This window comes from Kogia breviceps, chromosome 15 (genome assembly GCF_026419965.1).
Source record: "Kogia breviceps isolate mKogBre1 chromosome 15, mKogBre1 haplotype 1, whole genome shotgun sequence".
NCBI classification, from domain to species: Eukaryota; Metazoa; Chordata; class Mammalia; order Artiodactyla; family Physeteridae; genus Kogia; species Kogia breviceps.
Genome location: NC_081324.1, coordinates 40,025,912 through 40,044,063, shown reverse-complemented (window position 1 = coordinate 40,044,063; position 18,152 = coordinate 40,025,912). Strand labels below are relative to the sequence as shown.

General features: G+C 47.2%; 1 protein-coding gene and 1 non-coding gene across 7 annotated transcripts in view; both read left to right on the top strand.

Annotated features, from left to right (window-relative positions):
- The first annotated feature begins 3,836 nt into the window (after positions 1-3,836).
- The window catches only part of MOCOS (molybdenum cofactor sulfurase), a 56,082-nt gene continuing 41,766 nt past the window's right edge, over positions 3,837-18,152 (top strand). For 2 of the 6 annotated variants that reach the window (XR_010837084.1, XM_067016033.1), the window contains exons 1-5: positions 3,892-4,082; positions 10,022-10,111; positions 11,290-11,356; positions 12,480-13,124; positions 16,070-16,146. Coding sequence is in view for 5 of the 6 variants with exons in the window: in XM_067016033.1 (XP_066872134.1) it covers positions 3,941-4,082; positions 10,022-10,111; positions 11,290-11,356; positions 12,480-13,124; positions 16,070-16,146 (1,021 nt within the window). In the remaining variant the exon portion in view is untranslated. Of the gene's footprint in view, positions 5,008-9,067; positions 9,276-10,021; positions 10,112-11,289; positions 11,357-12,479; positions 13,125-16,069; positions 16,147-18,152 lie in introns of those variants that run through there. The other 4 variants (XM_059041322.2, XM_067016029.1, XM_067016030.1 and 1 more) reach the window with 4 other exon arrangements.
- LOC131743009 (small nucleolar RNA SNORA20) lies at positions 17,925-18,054 on the top strand. Its single transcript, XR_009331669.1, has one exon. It is a non-coding gene; the product is annotated as a small nucleolar RNA SNORA20 (small nucleolar RNA).

The following is an 18,152-nucleotide window of genomic DNA, read 5'->3' as shown; positions in this document are numbered from 1 at the left end:
ACACAGTCCCCTGGGCAGAGCCAAGGGCTTAAAGATACTTCTTGACTAAGTGGTAATTCAGTGGTTTTTAATGACCTTCAGGGTTCTGCACTGTACATCAAAGGACACAGTCAACAGAGTGAAAAGGCAACCTACAGAATGGGAGAAAATATTGCAAATGATAGATCTGATGAAGGGTTAATATCCAGTCTATATAAAGAATTCCTACAACTCAACAATCAAAAAACAACCAAGTTGGGGGCAGAGCAGGGGGGAGCAAAGGACTTGAACAGACAATTCTCCAAAGATGATATATAAATGGCCAATAAGCACGTGAAAAGATACTCAACACCACTAATCATTAGGGAAACGCAAATCCACAACACAATGAGAGGCCACCTCACACCCAGTAGGATGGCTACTGTAACAATAACAAAAACCTAACCAAACAAAACAAAACCAGAAAATACCTATTGGTGAGAATATGGAGGAATTGGAGCCCTTGTGCACCATTGGTGAGAATGTAAAATGGTGTAGCTGCTATGGGCAACACTATGGCAATTCCTCAACACTTAAAAATAGAACTACCATATGATCCAGCAATCCCACTTCTGACTATATATATCCAAAAGAATTGGAAGTAAATTCCCTGACACTCATACACCCATGTTCATAGCATATTTGCAATAGCCAAGAGGTGGAAGTATTCCAAGTGTTCATCAATAGATGAATGGGTCAAAAAATATGGTATATACGTACAGTGAAATATTATTCAGCCTTGAAAAGGAAGGAAATTCTGAACACATGCTGCCACATGGACATTATGCTGAGTGCAATAAGCTAGTTACAGAGAGACAAATACTGTATGATTCCACTTATATGAGGTATTTAGCCAAATTTGTAGATACAGAAAATAGAATGGTGATTGCCAGAGGCTGGGGGAGGGGGAAAGGGGAGTTCTTATTTAATGGGTATAGAGTTTAAGTTCTGCAACATGAAAAGAGCTCTGGAGATTGTTTGCACAACAAGGTGGATATACCTGATATTACTGAACTGTGCACTTAAAAATGGCTAAGAGGGGTAAATTTTATGTTATGTATATCTTAACACAATTAAAAAACAAATTTTTTAAAGGAGTTCTGACTTGGCCCATTCAGATTGTTCCCTAGCAAGTTTGTCCTAAAGTAACACCCTTGTGGATTTGTGATTTATTACTTGGCCACATAACACCTTGAGGAGAGGTACTCCTTACATTCCCAGGGAAGTAACCTAGGCCCTCACTGCTCAGGGTGCAGTCCAAGGACTCTAGTGTCCGCATCGCCCAGGCGAGTCAGAAACACAGAACCTTAACCACCATGCTCCTCAACTTAATCAGAATCTGCATTTTAATAGGCTTCTAGATGATTCTGGCAGGTTAATTCCTGAAAGGGCTGGCCTCAAGGAGATCCTCAGGGAGAAGTAGTGCATTAAAAGGAGGGATGAGGGGAGCACTCCCCCCAACTTAGAGGTGGGGAGGCAGAGGCCCTGAGGACCACCGTGGCTTCCACCGGAGAGACTGTTGAACACATTTAACTGGTTGGGCTCTGGAGACTGACTTCCCAAGCGCTAGCTTGTCCACCTTCTTCTAGCTGTGTGCCCTTGAGCAAGTTACTGTACCTCTCTCTGCCACAGCTACCCCACCTGTAGGAGCCACCTCATAGATCTGTTTATTTAACTGTTGAATAATTAGCACAGATTAAGAGTATACATGTGCCTAGTGCAGTGCCTGCTCCTGTCGGTACTCTGTTGCCAGAAGTCAAATTTAGAGGTTAGAGTGCAAGGGAGCGAGGCCAAGATGCCCAAGGTTCCTGCTCCAAGTATGGCCAAAAGGTATGCTGCAGGGAGGTGGTTGGATGGTGATGCTAAGGAGCAAACTCGGGCATCCATCCATCGATAACGTTCATTCCCTCCAGAGTAAGATGCTGGGGATTCTTTTTTAAAAATATTTACTTATATATTTGGCTGCGCCGGGTCTTAGTTGCCGCATGTGGGATCTTTTTTCATTGCAGCATGCAGAATCGGTGATCTTCAGTTGCAGCATGTGAATTCTTAGTTGTGGCATGCAGGATCTAGTTCCCTGACCAGGGATCAAACCCGGGCCCCTGCATTGGGAGCGCGGAGTCTTAGCCACTGGACCACCAGGGAAGTCCTGATCCTGGGGATTCTGCAGTGAGTGAGACTAGCCAGGGAGGTCTTCAAGCAGGGGCCACCTAGGCAAGGGGAAGCCTGGGCACCGGCTCTAGCACTGCAACCCAGTACCCAATGGCTCTGGCCTGGGCCACAACCTGCCTCCCCCACCCCCAGGGTCTTTCTCAGACCTGGTATTGGGGGCTGAGCCAGGAGGGGCTGGTGGGCCACCAGGCAGCATAACCCTTGCTTTTTATACGAGCAGAGGCTGGACCAGGGAGTCTGTTCCATGCATTGTCACGCATCCCAAGGTGCCTGCAGCGCACACACAGGGTGACTGAGGGCCTGGATGCAGCATAGGCAGTGAACTTGTGGCATGTGTGCCCTTCCCACCTTGTCCCACTGCAGCATGCTTTGAGAGCTGAGACAGAAAGGAAGGGGGCAGAGCACAACCATTAAAGGAATGACACAACCATTAAGAAGAACAGGAAGTGACAAAAACTGGTTAGAACCTACTAGGCCCAAGATGGCAGAAGATTCAACTTCCAGTAGGCCTTGAGCCTCATTATACTCTCATTGTAATACATTAGCATCTGCTAAACGACACACCCGTGCCATGACAGTTCCATAAAAGACCAAAAGTGGGTGCTGCCCCAATTCCTGAAAATCCCTGCCCCTTCTCTAAGATAGCTAGAATATTTCTCCCACTCATTAGCCTATGAAATTACACAGCCCATAAAAACTAAACACCCCATATTTCCCTGGCACGTCTCTCGCATTCTGAGACGAGCCACACTGTATACCGAGTGTGTGTCTGTCTAAATAAACCTTTCACTCTACTATGGCTAGCTCTTGAATTCTTATCTGCACCATCTGCCCCAGGAATATGACTTGGGATATGACCAAGACCATCCTCTCACGCCCCATTTTTCCTACAACAGAGCCAGTGGTCCATTCCTGGGGCCCCACCCTGGGTCCCCAGGGACCCGAATCTGAGTCCTCACTTAAGCCTCCAGACTTTGCCGCCCTCCGATGCGGGCTCTGCACAGCCCTCCCCTCACCTCAGGCACCTTTCCTGGGCCTCCAGTACCTTTCACTCCATCCCCGGAAGCCGGCCCCCACCTGCCCCCCGCTTCCACACTCACACTGGGCCCGGCAATTCCCGCCTGTGGGTTTGGCCCGCCTCTCCACACTTGAGGCAATGGTGTCCTGGGATGCAGGCCCCTGGCGGAGCGGAGGAGGTGCTTTTGCTTGGGTCGCACTGGAGCTACCGGGTCCCGACGGTGCCCACCTGCCGCGACCTTATTAACCAAATTCATCGGTCCCCAATCTTTTTCCTCTTCCACCTTTTGTTCATCCACAGTCTCAGAAACGCCGAGCACACGCCCCACTGGGGAACGGATCGCCAGGTTCCAGGATGCCCAGCAGCAAAAAGCAATTCATTGCATCTTGCATCAGCGTCTCCGTGGTACCGTAAACGAGAACTTTGTGTTCCAAGGGTCTGGGGGTGTCTCCGTGGACTCCGTTGGAAAGCAGTTAAAAGAGTCAACCACGGGCACCCCATCCCCCTCCCCCCAGGTGGGGGAAAAGGGCAGAAAGCAGTGAAACTCCGTGAGTCAGCGCGCCCGGGGCAGGCCCGGCCTGCAGGGAGAGGCGCCGCCCCTCGGCGGGGACGCGGTGCCGCTGGCTGGCCGGGAGACGCGGCCCGGACGCGGCGGGGCGGAGTCGCGGCGGGTGGGCCTCGGCGCTTCCTCGGCGCAGCCCGCTTGGACTGCGCGGCACTCAGGCCTCAGTCATGACCGGCGGGGCCGGGCAGTCGGAGGCCGAGCTGCTGGCCTTTGCGCAGTTCTTGGACTCGAGCCCGCAGCCTCTCGTCTATGGGTACGGCCGGCGCAGCCTGCACGAGCTCCGGGCGCGCGAGTTCGGCCGCTTGGCAGGTGAGACCGGCGGGGGCAGTTGTGCCGGGCCTGCCGGGAGGCCGTGGGGGACACGCGGTTTCTAGAACCGACGTGGAAGGAACTTTTGCTCCCGGCGGGAGCGGCGTTACCTCATTAGGAACCCATTTTGAATCGAAAGACCTGGAGGGATGTGTCCACGAGCTCTCTTCGTGTCTCTTCGTAGACGCGGCTCTCTGAGGTCCCACCTGCAACCCCAAGACTTCTTGCTCCTTAGACTTTCCAGGGATGTAGAACCAAAGTGGTCCTTTGCCACCTGTCTCCGCCCTCAGCGAATAGGGCTGAGGATTCTTTTTGCCTTCGCTTGCCAAGAGACTCCCGGCTCTAAAGTTCCAGCTGGAACCGGGGTTGCAAAATGCCGGAATGCCCGGCGGCCGTGACTGTTCGGGTGATTGCCCGGGGTCGCGAGCGGTGCACGGGCGGCCAGCTCGCGGGGTTGGGACCACGACTCTGCGGGCGCGCGGCTTGAGGACCGAGGGGCTGCAGCCGCCGTTCAGGAGCTTCCCGAGGCTGCGCTCCAGACTCCGCTGGGATGGCTCCCAGCAGTTTGTATTTTCGAAGTCTCATTTTTCTCAACTAGTGTAGGCAGGACAATGCCTCGGAAGTCCAGCTCGCTGGGGGACCTGAAGAATTAGCAAACCGTGCATTTTGAACTTTAAGTACAGGACGAGCCAATACATTGGATGTGGGGGCCGGGATGTTATCGTGCCTTCGAGTTCCGCAAGGCGGAACAGGCAGGTTAAATTGGAAGACAAGCTTGATCTGGCCAGTGGTCCTTCCAGCCCACTGCTGCAGGGCGGGAGGGCGTTCCGCACCGGGGCGGGACTCATCCTTTAACAGCAACCTTCTGTGAGGGGCTTCACCAAGCCTTAGAAGGGCGTGCTGTTTGAACTGGGCGGGGTGCCGGGTAAGTGGGCAGGTCGTGGCGCCGGGCACTGGGCTCTGAGGTGTATTTATTCTGTCGTGGTGAACAGTTGGTGCCGCTTGCCTGCTTGTGGCAGAACAGCAGCCATGATTTATGTTTCAGTTATCAGGTAGCTGACTTCAGCTCTTTGGGTCGTTTTCTCATGTTCCGGAACGTGATTGTTTTTTCCCCCCCTTTGGGAGCTTTAAGGGCTGTGCCCTCCTCCTCGAGTGGCCCCATCTGTACTTAAGTAGGGAAGCTCAAGGGAGGAGACAGGGGCCCTCTGGCGGCCTCTCTTCACTCCCTCCCCGATCCCCGATCTTCCTGGTTGCCCACTCACCTGCTGGAGACAGAGCCCCCTCTGTCTCTCTGTCTCTCTGTCTCTCTCTCTCTCTCCTTTTCTTTCTGAACTGAATGAATACCCACAGGTGCAGAGGACTTGAGAGAAAGTCTCCCCATTCTTTTGAAGCAAATCCCAGAAGCTGTTATCGTACAGTAGGTAATTATTTCAGCATCACTCTCCCTTAATCCCCTAATCCCCTCCAGCTCTGATCCCTCACACCCATCATTGGCTGACCTCTCCCCTCAACACTACCCTGGGAAAGTAGAAAGTAGATCCCTCCTTGTTTCATTCTTGTCTCTCAGAGAACAGCACCCTTTTCCTCAAATTTAAAGTTTAGATGTGATAGCCAGGATCCCAGGCTGGCCTTCAGTGCCCTTTTAACATCTACTGTAATTGTGATAGTGTTCTGTGATTATCTATCTACCTACCTACCTATCTACTATCTATCTATCTATCTAGTACAACTTCCCAGCATTTCCTCTACATTATGGTTGAAGTAGACTTTGTGGATTATAAACTCACCCTTCCCACTGCTGGGAGTCTAGGAACATATCCCCCCCTTTTTTCACACAGAAACAAACGAACCAGAAAGAGGGCAGGGAAAAACAAACCAAACCACAATAATGTAAGATTCACCTCCTCTTCCTATCCCTGACCCCTACCCACCCCCAAAGTTTTCTTGCAGGTTTGAGAATTTGTCTGGTTAAGTGGTTGCTCTGGATAATTAAATGCTTAACCTTTAAGTGCTGAAATATTTTGCATAACCCATTGGATGGGAATGTCCTTGTTTTGGTGAAGGGAGCATATTGATTACACAGTTGTGGTTCAAGTGGTTCTTAAAGCCTCTGGGTGCTGACTGATGGTCACTCACCCTTCATGGAACCAAGAACGGAAGGTGCATGAGCCAGAAGAGACCCTGAATTCCCTTTCTTGAAGACCTAATGCCGATTGGTTTGGGGGTCGTTTGCCGACTTCTAATAGCGACAGGGCACTAATGCTCCCCATAAGCGTCTCCCTAATGCTGGGTGGACAAAAGCCTTTCTTTTGGTGTGGTACCTTTCTATTTATGAATCTTTAGTAAATGAGAACATTATTTTAAAACTAATTTTTTTGGCTAGGTAATACATTTAACATGGTACCAAATTCAAAAGTCAAAAGAGGATGAAGAATGGCCAGGGAGCACCCCCAACTCCAGTTGCCACCACTATGGCCATCCCAGAGTCAACTGCTGCTATTTGTGTCTTGTTTGCCTTTCCAGTGCTTGTCTATATTTATATGTGTGTGTACATGGTTTTTTTTTTTAACATAGTTGAGCCATAACATTTCTTACCACCTGACATAGTTAATATTTATTTGTTTATGGTCTTTCTCTGTCATTATCATACCAGCTTCTATTTTGTCTGCTGTTATGTCCCCAGCACTTAGAACAGTGCCTGGAACAGAGTAAGTGCTCAGTAAATATTTCTTGAATATAAAAACACTCAATAAGCTAGGAATAAAAGGAAATTTAATCAACCTGATAAAGCCATCTACAAAAAAACCACAGCTAACATCATACTTAAAGGTGAAAGAATGAAAATTTTACCATTAAGATAAGGAACAAAGCAAGGATGTCTCTTCTCACCACTTCTATTCAGTATTGTGCTAGAAGTTCTATCCAGGACAATTAGGCAGCAAAATGAAATAAAATACATCCAGATTGGAGAGGAAGAAGTAAAACATCTCTACTTGCTGAGAGTATAATCTTGTATACAAAAGATCCTAAAAAATCCACACACAAAGCTATTAGTACTAAAAAAACAAGTTCAAGAAAGCTGTAGGATAGATGGTCAGTATACAAACATCAATTCAATTTCTATACAGTATCAATGAACACTATGAAAGTGAAATAAAGGAAACAATTCCCAAAGCATCAAAAAGAATAACATACACAGCAATAAATTTATCAAAAGAAGTACAAGACATACACTGAAAACTACAAAATATCATTGAAATAAAAGAAGACCTAAATAAATGGAAAGACATCCTGTATTCATGGATTGGAAGACTTAATATTGTTAAGATGGCAATACTCCCCAAGTTACCTACAGATCCAATACAATTCCTATCAAAATCCCAGACAGTTTTTGACAAATTGATCGTAAAATTCATATAGAAATGCAAAGGATCCAGAATACCCAAAGCAATCTTGAAAAAGAACAAAGTTGAGGGACTTCCCTGGTGGCGCAGTGTTTGGGAATCCGCCTGTCAATGCAGGGGACATGGGTTCGAGCCCTGGTCCAGGAAGATCCTACATGCCATGGAGCAACTAAGCCTGTGTGCCACAACTACTGAGCCCTCATGCTGCAACTTCTGAAGCCTGTGTGCCTAGAGCCCGTGCTCCACAATGAAGAGTAGCCCCTGCTCACCATAACTAGAGAAAGCCCGTGTGCAGCAACGAAGACCCATGCAGCCAAAAAATAAAATAAAATAAAAATTACTGAAAAAAAAGAGAACAAAGTGGAAGGACTTACACTGCCATAAAACTAAAGGTAAGAAAGATTTATATAACGTTATAGTAATCAAAACAATGAACAATGTGGTATTGGCATACGGATAGATACATAGACCAATGGAGTAGAGTTGTAAGACCAGAAATAAACCCATACATCTATGGTCAATTTATTTTCAACAGGATGCCAAGACTATTAAACAGGAGAAAGAATAGTCTCTTAAAGGGTGTATCCACACACCAGAGACTGAAGTTGGACCCCTCTTCAACATTGTATGAAAAAATTAACTCAAAATGGGCCAAAGCCTAAATATAAGAGCTAAAAGAATAAAACTCTTAGAAGAAAGCATAAGTAGAAATCATCAGGACCTTGGATTAGGCAATGGTTTCTTATGACACCAAAATTACAAGCAACAGAAAAATAGACAACTTGGACTTCATCAAAATTAAAAAAAATTTTTTTCAATGGCTATCATAAAGAAAGTGAAAGAACAACCAACCAAATGGGAGAAAACATATGTCCACACAAAAACTTGTACACAAATATTCATAACAGCATTATTTATAATAGGCAAAATTGGAAACAACCAAAATATTCATCAACAGATGAATAGATAAACAAAATATGTGGCATATCCATACAATGGAATACTATTCAGTCACAAGAAAGGAATGAAGTTCTGATACATGCTACAATATGGATGCACTTGAAATTAATATGCTAAGTGAAAGAAGCTAGACACAAAAGACCACATGTTGTATGATTCCATTTATATGCAATGTCCAGAGTAGACAGATCTATAGAGGCAGAAAATAGATTGGTGATTGCCAGGGGCTAGGGCTGGGTGGATCTGGGGAGTGAGTGGTGATGGGTATGGGGTCTCTTTTGGGGATGAATGAAGTGTTCTAAAATTAGATAGTGGCCATGGTTGCACAACTTTAGAATATACTAAAACCACTAAATCATACACTTTAAAAGGGCAAATTTTACGGTATGTGAATTAATCTCAATAAAGCTGTTATAAAATAAATGAAAAATCCATCCTGCACAAGACAAAAAATATTTGTGAAGTGCATGAAAGAATGAAGGAATCTATTCACATTGTATGTTCTTGAAAACATATCTTGGAGTTTGTTCCATGTCAGTACTAGATGGGTGTATTCAAATTCTTTATTTTAAATACATGTTGATAGATATTTAAGTCATTTCCAACCCTTTGCTCTTACAGACAGTGCTGCACTGAATGTCCTCACTGACAGGCCATTTCACAATTTATAAGATGGATTCCGGGAAGACAAATTGCTAGGTCAAGGGAGTTTGCATTTTTAAAGCATGAACGATATTGCTAAATTTCTGTCCATAAAGAAGTTGCACCCATTTACCCTCCTACCAGCCGTGTAACAGCAGGCCTGTTTCCCCACACCGTCACCCATACAGTGAGTTATCCCTTTTGATCTGGGGCAATCTGATTGGTAATGCTTGGTATCTCAGGGTCATCTAAATTTACCTTTCTCTGTTTATGAGAGAGACTGGAAAGACCACAGCCATTCCCAGTCATCTCCGAAGCTGTCACAGCTGTTCTAGGGTTGAGGACTTTGGAACTCACTATGGGAATGTAGAATCAGGGCTTGACAGCCTGGGAAGCTGCGCGGAAACTCCAGAATAGGGTGTGTGTCATAACATGAAATAGCTTTGCCATCCTGAATTGTGAACGTCGGCTGGGCTTCTCCTCTGTGTGGGCTGCTCTTCCAGGTTCAGAAGAGAGCTGGTTCATCAGGAAGGCTCTCAGGGCTCTAAGGGTCATTCGATGTTGAAAGTGCAGTTCTCCCATTGCTCAGGCCTCCACTTGAACTCAGAAGCGCACATCAAGGGGGAGAGGGATGGGGGAGGGAAGGACTGGGAGTTTGGGGTTAGCAGATGTAAACTATTATATAACAAGATCCTACTGCATAGCACAGAGAACTGTATTCAGTATATTGTGATAAACCTTAATGGAAAAGAATAAGAGAAAGAATATTTAAAAAGAGCATGCATATCAAGAGGCTGGGAGAAATCAGTGGCCTGGTGTTATGTCTAAACACATCATATGGGCACTGGTCAGGTTCACACAAACTAGATCTAGGTGAAATGAGTGGAGTACCTCTGAAAAATAATCACAGCTTTATTTTGTGTTTTCTTTCAGGAACTGTCTATCTTGACCATGCAGGAGCCACGTTGTTCCCCCAGAGCCAGCTTACAAGCTTCACTAAAGATCTCATGGAAAATGTTTATGGTAAAGGAAAACACAGCATAACTGATTTTGCACTGAACATTAGCCAACTACATTCAGCTAATATATCTATGCTTAATAAAATGTCATATTAACAGGCGGGGACAGTGCTGAACACACAAAGCTGAGTAAGCCCCGTGAGAGAGGGGGTCAGGCAAGCAAGCACCCAGGGTGGGTCCCTGGAGCACATGTGCTGCTGAGTGGGAGGGACTGCCTCAGGGACATGCAGGTTACTTCCAGAAGAAGAGGTCAGTGGCAGGAAGGGCACGGGGTGCTGTGTTTGGTGGTGGGATGACCCTGTGGGACCAGCCCAGTGCAGAGGGTGGGACAGCAGGAGGAACATTCATTCATTCATTCATTCATTCACTCTGTAAGTGTTTATTAGGCCACTCTGGTGTTGGGGGCATGGTGCTGTAATGGGAACAGAGTAAATACAGTCCCTGCCTTCATGGACTATGGTCTAGTAAAGACAAGACCTCAATCAAGTGATCGCCAAATAAATGTTAAAAAAAAAAAAAAAGAAAAGTAAAGTAGTGTAAAATGTAAATAAAGTAAATTATCAGTTGAGCAAAGGGCTGTGACCAAAAGGCCCCGGGCGCTATGGGGGTCTGTATCTGCAGAGTGACGGTGAGTTGGCAGCGTGAGTGTCACAGAAAGCTTCTACAGGAGTGGGGCGGATGCTAGAGGAGGAGCAGGAATTCACTTGGAAAAGAGGAGAGGGCAGATTAGGCAGAAGGAACAGCATGAACCAAGACCCTGCGGTGGTTTCAGGAACCAGCCCAGAAACAGGGAGGGGAGGAGAGCCGTGGAGACGTGAATGGAGAACTGGGTAGGGGCAGCATACAGTTAACTTCTTCCACCTGGTATGGGTTTTAGTATCTATAAAATAGCTCAAAGGATATGGCCCAGAATATTATCTATAGCCCTTGAGGAGGAACTAAAGGTCCTTGACTTTGTTTAATGGCTAAACCATTATTATTTTGTCTTGCTTGACTTTTCCTTTCTTTCTGCATTTTCTCACTTCCCTGATTAAATTTACTGTTTGGAACTTGAGGAAGGCTGGGTCCTATGATATTTTTTTTTGCTTAAATTTTGAGAAACTGAGGGAGAGGATTTTGGAGGAACACAAAAGGAGAGACTATAAGTAGTGACCCAACGGCTTTGTCTTTGTAACCTGCCAGGTAATCCTCACAGCCAGAACATCAGCAGCAGGCTCACCCATGACACGGTGGAACAGGTGCGCTACAGGTGAGCAGCAGGGGCGCCAACTTGTCTGGGTACCTGTGGGTGGATGGACTTCCTACCACCTGCCCACATCCCACAAAGCTTCTGAGTTGGTTTCAGGAAGATCACGTTCAGCTAAATGGTCACACATGCACGCGGATAACCATCAGGGTCAGAGGACAGGAAGGTGAGCCTGAACAGGTGCAGAGTGGGGCCGACCAGAAGCACAGGTGGGCACCTCTGAGGTGCCCAAGATGTTGTGTGTGGCTCTGGGCTGGTGCCAGAGTTCCTGGGGGCCAGAGTGACAAGGAGTGACCCAGGTTCCTAAGTCTTGTTTTCAGGACGAAAAAAAATGCTTTCTCTGTTTTTTTTTCTTTTCGTATTTCAGATTTAAACATCTTGTTTTTTCTGTTTTCCCCCCTTTACTAATATTGGCACATAACAAATTAATTAGTTTTTGGCAAATAATGTAGGTGGTACCTAAAGATATTTGAATCTATACAATTTCAAATTATTTCCAGTTTGAAAATTATACTCTTTTGCTATAGGGTTGTCCGTATTAAAAGCAATGTTAGGGGCTTCCCTGGTGGTGCAGTGGTTGAGAGTCTGCCTGCCAATGCAGGGGACACGGGTTTGTGCCCCGGTCCGGGAAGATCCCACATGCTGTGGAGCGGCTGGGCCCATGAGCCATGGCTGCTGAGCCTGCGCATCCGGAGCCTTTGCTCCACAACTGAAGAGGCCACAACAGTGAGAGGCCCGCGTACTGCAAAAAAAAAACAAAAAACAAAACAAAAAAACCCCGCAATGTTAAACAAGTTGATGATTGAAAACTTGTTATGATAGAGCCAGACAGTAGACCAAGAAGGGGTGTTTTCAACTGAGTTTAAGGTAGTTGTGGATTTTTGTCTTCTCCATTTGGGGGTGGGGATTTGGGAGGCTGGGTGATTTTGCTGGTTTGCACCCATTTGCCATCTTTTCCCACAACTTCCTCTGCCCCTGCCCTAACTTCACAATGTGGCAAAGCCTGTCTGGCTTTTTCCTACCTCTTAAGGTAGAGAGATGTCGTATTTAGTTGAAATACAACTAGCTCCAAACATTTAACACTGGAGGGAAACTAAGGAGTTCCCTGATGCTGTGCTTCTTCCAGGATCCTGGCACACTTCCACACCTCCCCAGAGGACTACACTGTGATTTTCACGGCCGGGAGCACAGCTGCTCTTAAACTGGTGGCAGAGGCTTTCCCGTGGGCGTCCCCAGGCCCAGAGAGCAGTGGGAGTCGCTTCTGTTACCTCACTGACAGCCACACGTCTGTGGTGGGCATGAGGGAGGTCACCGCGGCCATGAACATCACTTCCATCCCAGTCAGGCCAGAGGACATGTGGCTGGCGGAAGAACAGGATGCTACCGCTGCCAGCGACCCCAACGGCCAGCCTCTGCATCTCTTCTGCTACCCAGCTCAGAGTAACTTTTCCGGGACCAGGTACCCCCTGTCCTGGATAGAAGAGGTCAAGTCTGGGCGGATGCGCCCCGTGGGCGGGCCTGGGAAGTGGTTTGTGCTGCTGGATGCGGCTGCCTACGTGGGCACCTCGCCTCTGGACCTGTCAGTTCACCGGGCCGACTTTGTCCCCCTCTCCTTCTATAAGATCTTTGGCTTTCCCACTGGCCTGGGCGCCCTGCTGGTGAGTAGCCGCTCAGCTCCTCTGCTGAGGAAAACCTACTTTGGAGGAGGCACGGCTGCTGCATACCTTGCAGAAGAACACTTCTATATCCCCAGAGAGTCGGTGGCTGAAAGGTAACCCGGTGATGGGAGGGGCTGCTGGAGCTCAGCAAGGCTGGGGTCTGGCCTATGCCACCTGTAGGATGGTGCAAGGGAGGTGCTGGGTGGCAGGGCCCGGATCCGGGAGTCAGAGGTCAGCTGGAGCTGCCACAGGGGGCTGTGGACTCTGCCCTGTGTGTGGGCTTCTCCACAGCTGTGGGAGGATGAGGGCCTGCAGGGAAGGGCTATGAGCAGAAGAGATGAAGGCCTTCCAGGGAGTAAGGAGGATGGGCCCCAGGCCTTTGCCACAGCACTGACATGAGGGGGCAGCAATTGAAGCAGTGATTTAAAAGGATGGTGCCATTTGGAACAAGTGTGCATACATGTTGACAGCATAGCTGTATTTCAGCAGCTAGTATCAGCTCAGCTTCGTGTCTAGGCAGCAAGAGGGACCAGTTAAATCAGAGGCCACCAGACTCAGGGGCACAGCTAACAGCAGCCTCTGTGAGCCTCCCGGGGGTTACCAAGGAAGTTTGAGGGCAGGCAGCTCCTTGCCTGGGTTTGCTGGTCTATGTGTCATTCTCAGGGTGCAGGGGCAGGCAGTGTGGCTCATGCCCAGGAATGCCCCAGATGCCAGTGGCTGGGGCCTGTAAGGTTGAAGGTATGAGAGGGTGAAAATGGTAGCTTACCCAGGGTTCTGCTGGGTGCAACAGTGGGAGATACCATGAGGTGGGGGCCAGGAGCTGGTCACTCTGCTGGTGCCTGAGAAGGCCCCGGGGCCTGGATGGGAAGGTGGCTTAGATCCCCCGCAGACCCAGGTGCAGACTCAAGGGTCCTGCAGGTAGGGACATGGCCTCGGCAGTAGAGTCATAGTCCAGAGTGTAGGTTCTGGAGCTGGACCGTTGGGGAGTGAATCCTGGCTCCACTGCACGCTGTTTGGGGGAATAGGAGCCTGTGACTTGATCTCTGCACCTCATGTTTTTCCTATAAAGTGCACCTCTAAAAGGATACAATTATTTAGAGCTAATACAGGTGAAGCACCAAGGTTGAGTTGGCATCAGTACGCTATGAGGCTATCTGATGTCTCCTTCACTTAGGATTTTTCCATAGTTGCATGATTCTAAAACAGGAAAGCTAACGTAAAACCTTTTGAATCCAAGTGTGATAACGTAGCATATAATATAACCAGGTGAGAAAAGTATGACTGGCACAACATCGTGTAAATTAAAGGCAGAACAAAATGACAGCCCAAACTTTAGTCAGTAGGGGCACCTGAAGACCTAGAGGAGTGGGGCAGCTCATTACAGGCACGGCATGAGTGGGCTGGGCTGGACCGGACCTCTTGCCTTCAATTTGGGTGAATCGCCTTATAGCAGGTGCTGCACCAAGAGTCCCAGAAAGCTGAATGTATTTATTTACCATTAGAAGCCTCATATATTTCTTGTGAACCTAGGACTAGAGCTTGAGATTTAATACGCAACTCAAATGTTTCTTGAACATGCATCTGTGAGAAACAACCCCTGATGGAAACAAAAAAACCTCCCTTTTCTCCTAAGAGTCTGTTAATTATTGATCAATAATTATTTATTATTGATCAATTAATAACAGAAGCCATTGTTGCCTAATCATGTTTAATTTATTAAGGAGTCATTAGTTACTAACTTATTAATGGTCGATTAATTATCAACTGATTCATTATTACTTCTATATATCTATTAATTACCATTAGTTTTATAAGGATATTAACATTCCGGTAATAATATTTTGAGCAACTCTTATCCCTAGAGTGTTAAAATACAAAACATGGTATTTCCATTGAAAGCTTCAACTTGCATAAGACTGCTGTTTGTCACCACCCTTTATGGGATGCTTGCTGGAAACACCTCGCTGTGTCCCAGGCTTCCCCCCTCGCTAATGAAGCAGCCAGAGGCGCTTTATCAAAACCTAGGCCCCATCTGGTCACTCCTCTCTGCTCAGAGCCCTCCGGCCACTCGTCTCATCCAGGGTGCAGTCCCCTGACTTGCTCTCCTACCACCCTCCACCTTGCTCTCTTGCTCCGGGCCTCACTGACCTCCTTGCTGTTCCGGCTCTACCTGCTCAGGGCCTTTGCTGCACCCTCTCCCTGGAACTCTGTTTCCCTCCAAAACTGTTTCCAAAATGAGCAGTTTCCCTCGCTCCCTTAATTCCACTGGGTCTCTGCTCGAATGATCTCCCTCGGGGGGAAGACTTCCCCTGACCATCTCACCTAAAGCAGCCGCCAGCCCTCCTGCTTAGGCAACTTCATTGCACTTGTCACCCCCTGGCTTGATGCTTATTTGGCTTCCCTGCGTGTTTGCTGTTTGTTACTCCTTGTTTCTGTGCCCTGTGAAGGCAGGGATCCTACCTGTCACGTTAACTGCTGTATCCTTAGCACCTAGAACAGTGCCCGGCATGCAGTACATAGACAATAAAGATTTGATGAGGATTTTATCTAAATGAATAATTATAAAATGCAAATATAATTATAAAGATAATCAGGAAGTTTATTGAGAGCCTTATAATAGCTGTGGTCCTATAGACTTAAGAATCATAGACTCTTGTTAAGAACCTCATGGCTGTACAATATTGATCTGACTGGATTGATGCCCTGTCGGTGGTGCTCTCTTGGGGTCAAGGGCAGCACTTCCAGAGCCCACAACACTTGAGGTTTTGTCAAGTCTGAAGTCTTCCAAGGTGGTGACTGTCTTTCAGGGCCCTTTATCACCACTGCCAGCCCATCCCACGTAAGCTGCAGACCAGATCAGGGCCAGAGGCAGCCCGCATGTCTTGGTGTGCACGGCCCTTGAGGAGGAGAGGGGAGAGCAGCGTTGTATAAGGCAGCAGAGGCAAGGTCTCCATAGACTACGGCCAAGGCTAGAGTCAAAGCCCTGTTGTCACATATACAAAATGCACACGGAGGAGTTAGCCACAACTTGACCTTATCCCCCTCACCACCATTACAGGTTTGAAGATGGCACCATCTCCTTCCTTGACGTGATAGCGCTAAAACATGGATTCGATGTCTTAGAGCGTCTCACAGGTCAGTGGACCTCTTTATCTGTGTGGAATTTGCTTCCTGTTGTCCGTGTCCTCGAGGGAGCCCTGGCCTGGGTGGGATTCAGGTAAGGAGAGAGTCTGTGCAGGTGACTGGCACATGGCAGCTCTGCACTGATGCAGATGAAGCTGATTCTAAAGAACTTCCAGAAATGACTTCTGAGGCAAGAGCAAGAAACTGGACCTTTTTTTGGTCGGTTAAAAGCACATTTTAACAAGTGATAGACATTCCAAATCCAGAGATTAATAACCTCATAGACACAGAGGAGCCCTCCTTGATCCCTGCACTGGGAATGCTTACAGATCCTGAGACCTTATTTAGCTCTTACCTTGCTGGGTCTTCCCACAGGGGAGCTTTATGACGAGCCCACTTTGCCCACGAAGGAGCTTATGCTCAGAGAGGTTGAATGCCTTCCCCAGGACCAGGGAGCTGGAACCTGGGAGGGCTAGGGTTTAAACCCAGGAAATGCTAACGCCTAACCCTGAGCCCCCAAACGCTGTCTCTTCTGCTGGCCTTTGCAATGATACATGTTTTCTTTCCTGACAAGTGCTTGGGGTGTGTGAGCAGGTGGGGGACATTCCCCACAGCCTAACACACAGATGGATGCCACATCCCATCTTATGGGGCTTGGCACAAGGCTGGAAGAACCTCTGTCTGGTGAGCCATGACTCCTCACTCCTGCTGCACTCTGGACGCTCCTTTCAGAGGCTAAGCTTCTAGAACAGGGTGACACTGCTTGTACCATCCACATGGGTATGGGGTTATGGTGAATCAGGGACGCGGCTTAGCAGTTAGGCAGCCCCCCTGCCTCTCTCTCTCGTCGTAATAAGGGGACGCTTAGGTCCTCAGCCTAAGCCTAAAACTGCAGGCAGACAGAATTCAAAGGAGAGCTGTCGTGACAGTAATGCAGGGAGGTGAGTGGGCATCATCCAGACAAAGAGGAGATAATCAAGATAGACACTGAGAAATGAGCACTTTCTCAAGGACAGATACTAGCAAGGTATCCAAACCACAAGTGAGAGGGTCTGACAGAGCCAGGGGCACCTCTGAAGGCAGATTGACAATATCAGCCCCACAGTAAGGCAAACCCTGATTTTTCCTACTTAATTAGGCTCTTTTTTAGAAAAAATTGTGGTGAAATCTATATAACATAAAATGTACCCGTTTAGCCATTTTAAAATATTCAGTTCAGTGGCGTTAAGTATATTCACATCATTGAGCAACCATCGCCACTATCCTTCTCTAGGACTTTCATCATCCCAAACTGAAAAAACAGTAACTCCCCATTTCCCCTCCCCTAACCCCTAGTAACCTCTATTCTCCTTTCTGTTTCTATGAATTTGCCTATTCTAGGCACCTTATATAAGAGGAATAATACAAATTTGTCCTTTTGTGTCTGGCTTATTTCACTTTGCATAATGTTTTCAGGGTTCGTCCATGTTATAGCAAGTATCCTTAACTGCTTTGTATGATATTAAAATGATTTAGGGGACTTCCCTGGCGCTCCAGTGGTTGGGACACTGAGCTTCCACTGCAGGGGGCTCAGGTTTGATCCCTGGTCAGGGAACTAGGATCCCGCATGCTGTGTGGTGTGGCCAAGAAACTAAAAAAAAAAAAAAAAGATTTAAACATTAACAAAAACAAATAGCAACAGCAAAAAAGAGATACATTTAAAGACAAAATTGTACATTTTTGCAATCTGTTACCAAAGGGTCTAAATTATCTGAATCTTTAAGTAACATTTTTTTTTAAAAGGAAGATGACTTCCCATTTATTGGCTGCTATAGTCTTGCAATGATATAAGCAGTTATACGCATGGGATAAAATAATGTTGGGCCATTGTAAATTGAGGTGAAGTAACCATTTCATCTCTTCTCCATGGTCTAGACATTGCTTCCATGTCTAAATGTCCTGTGTAAACAGGATTTCATCAAGGCACTTGGAGTGAATTTCTGCATGGACTTATTAAAGCATTGATTTAAGAATTTCAC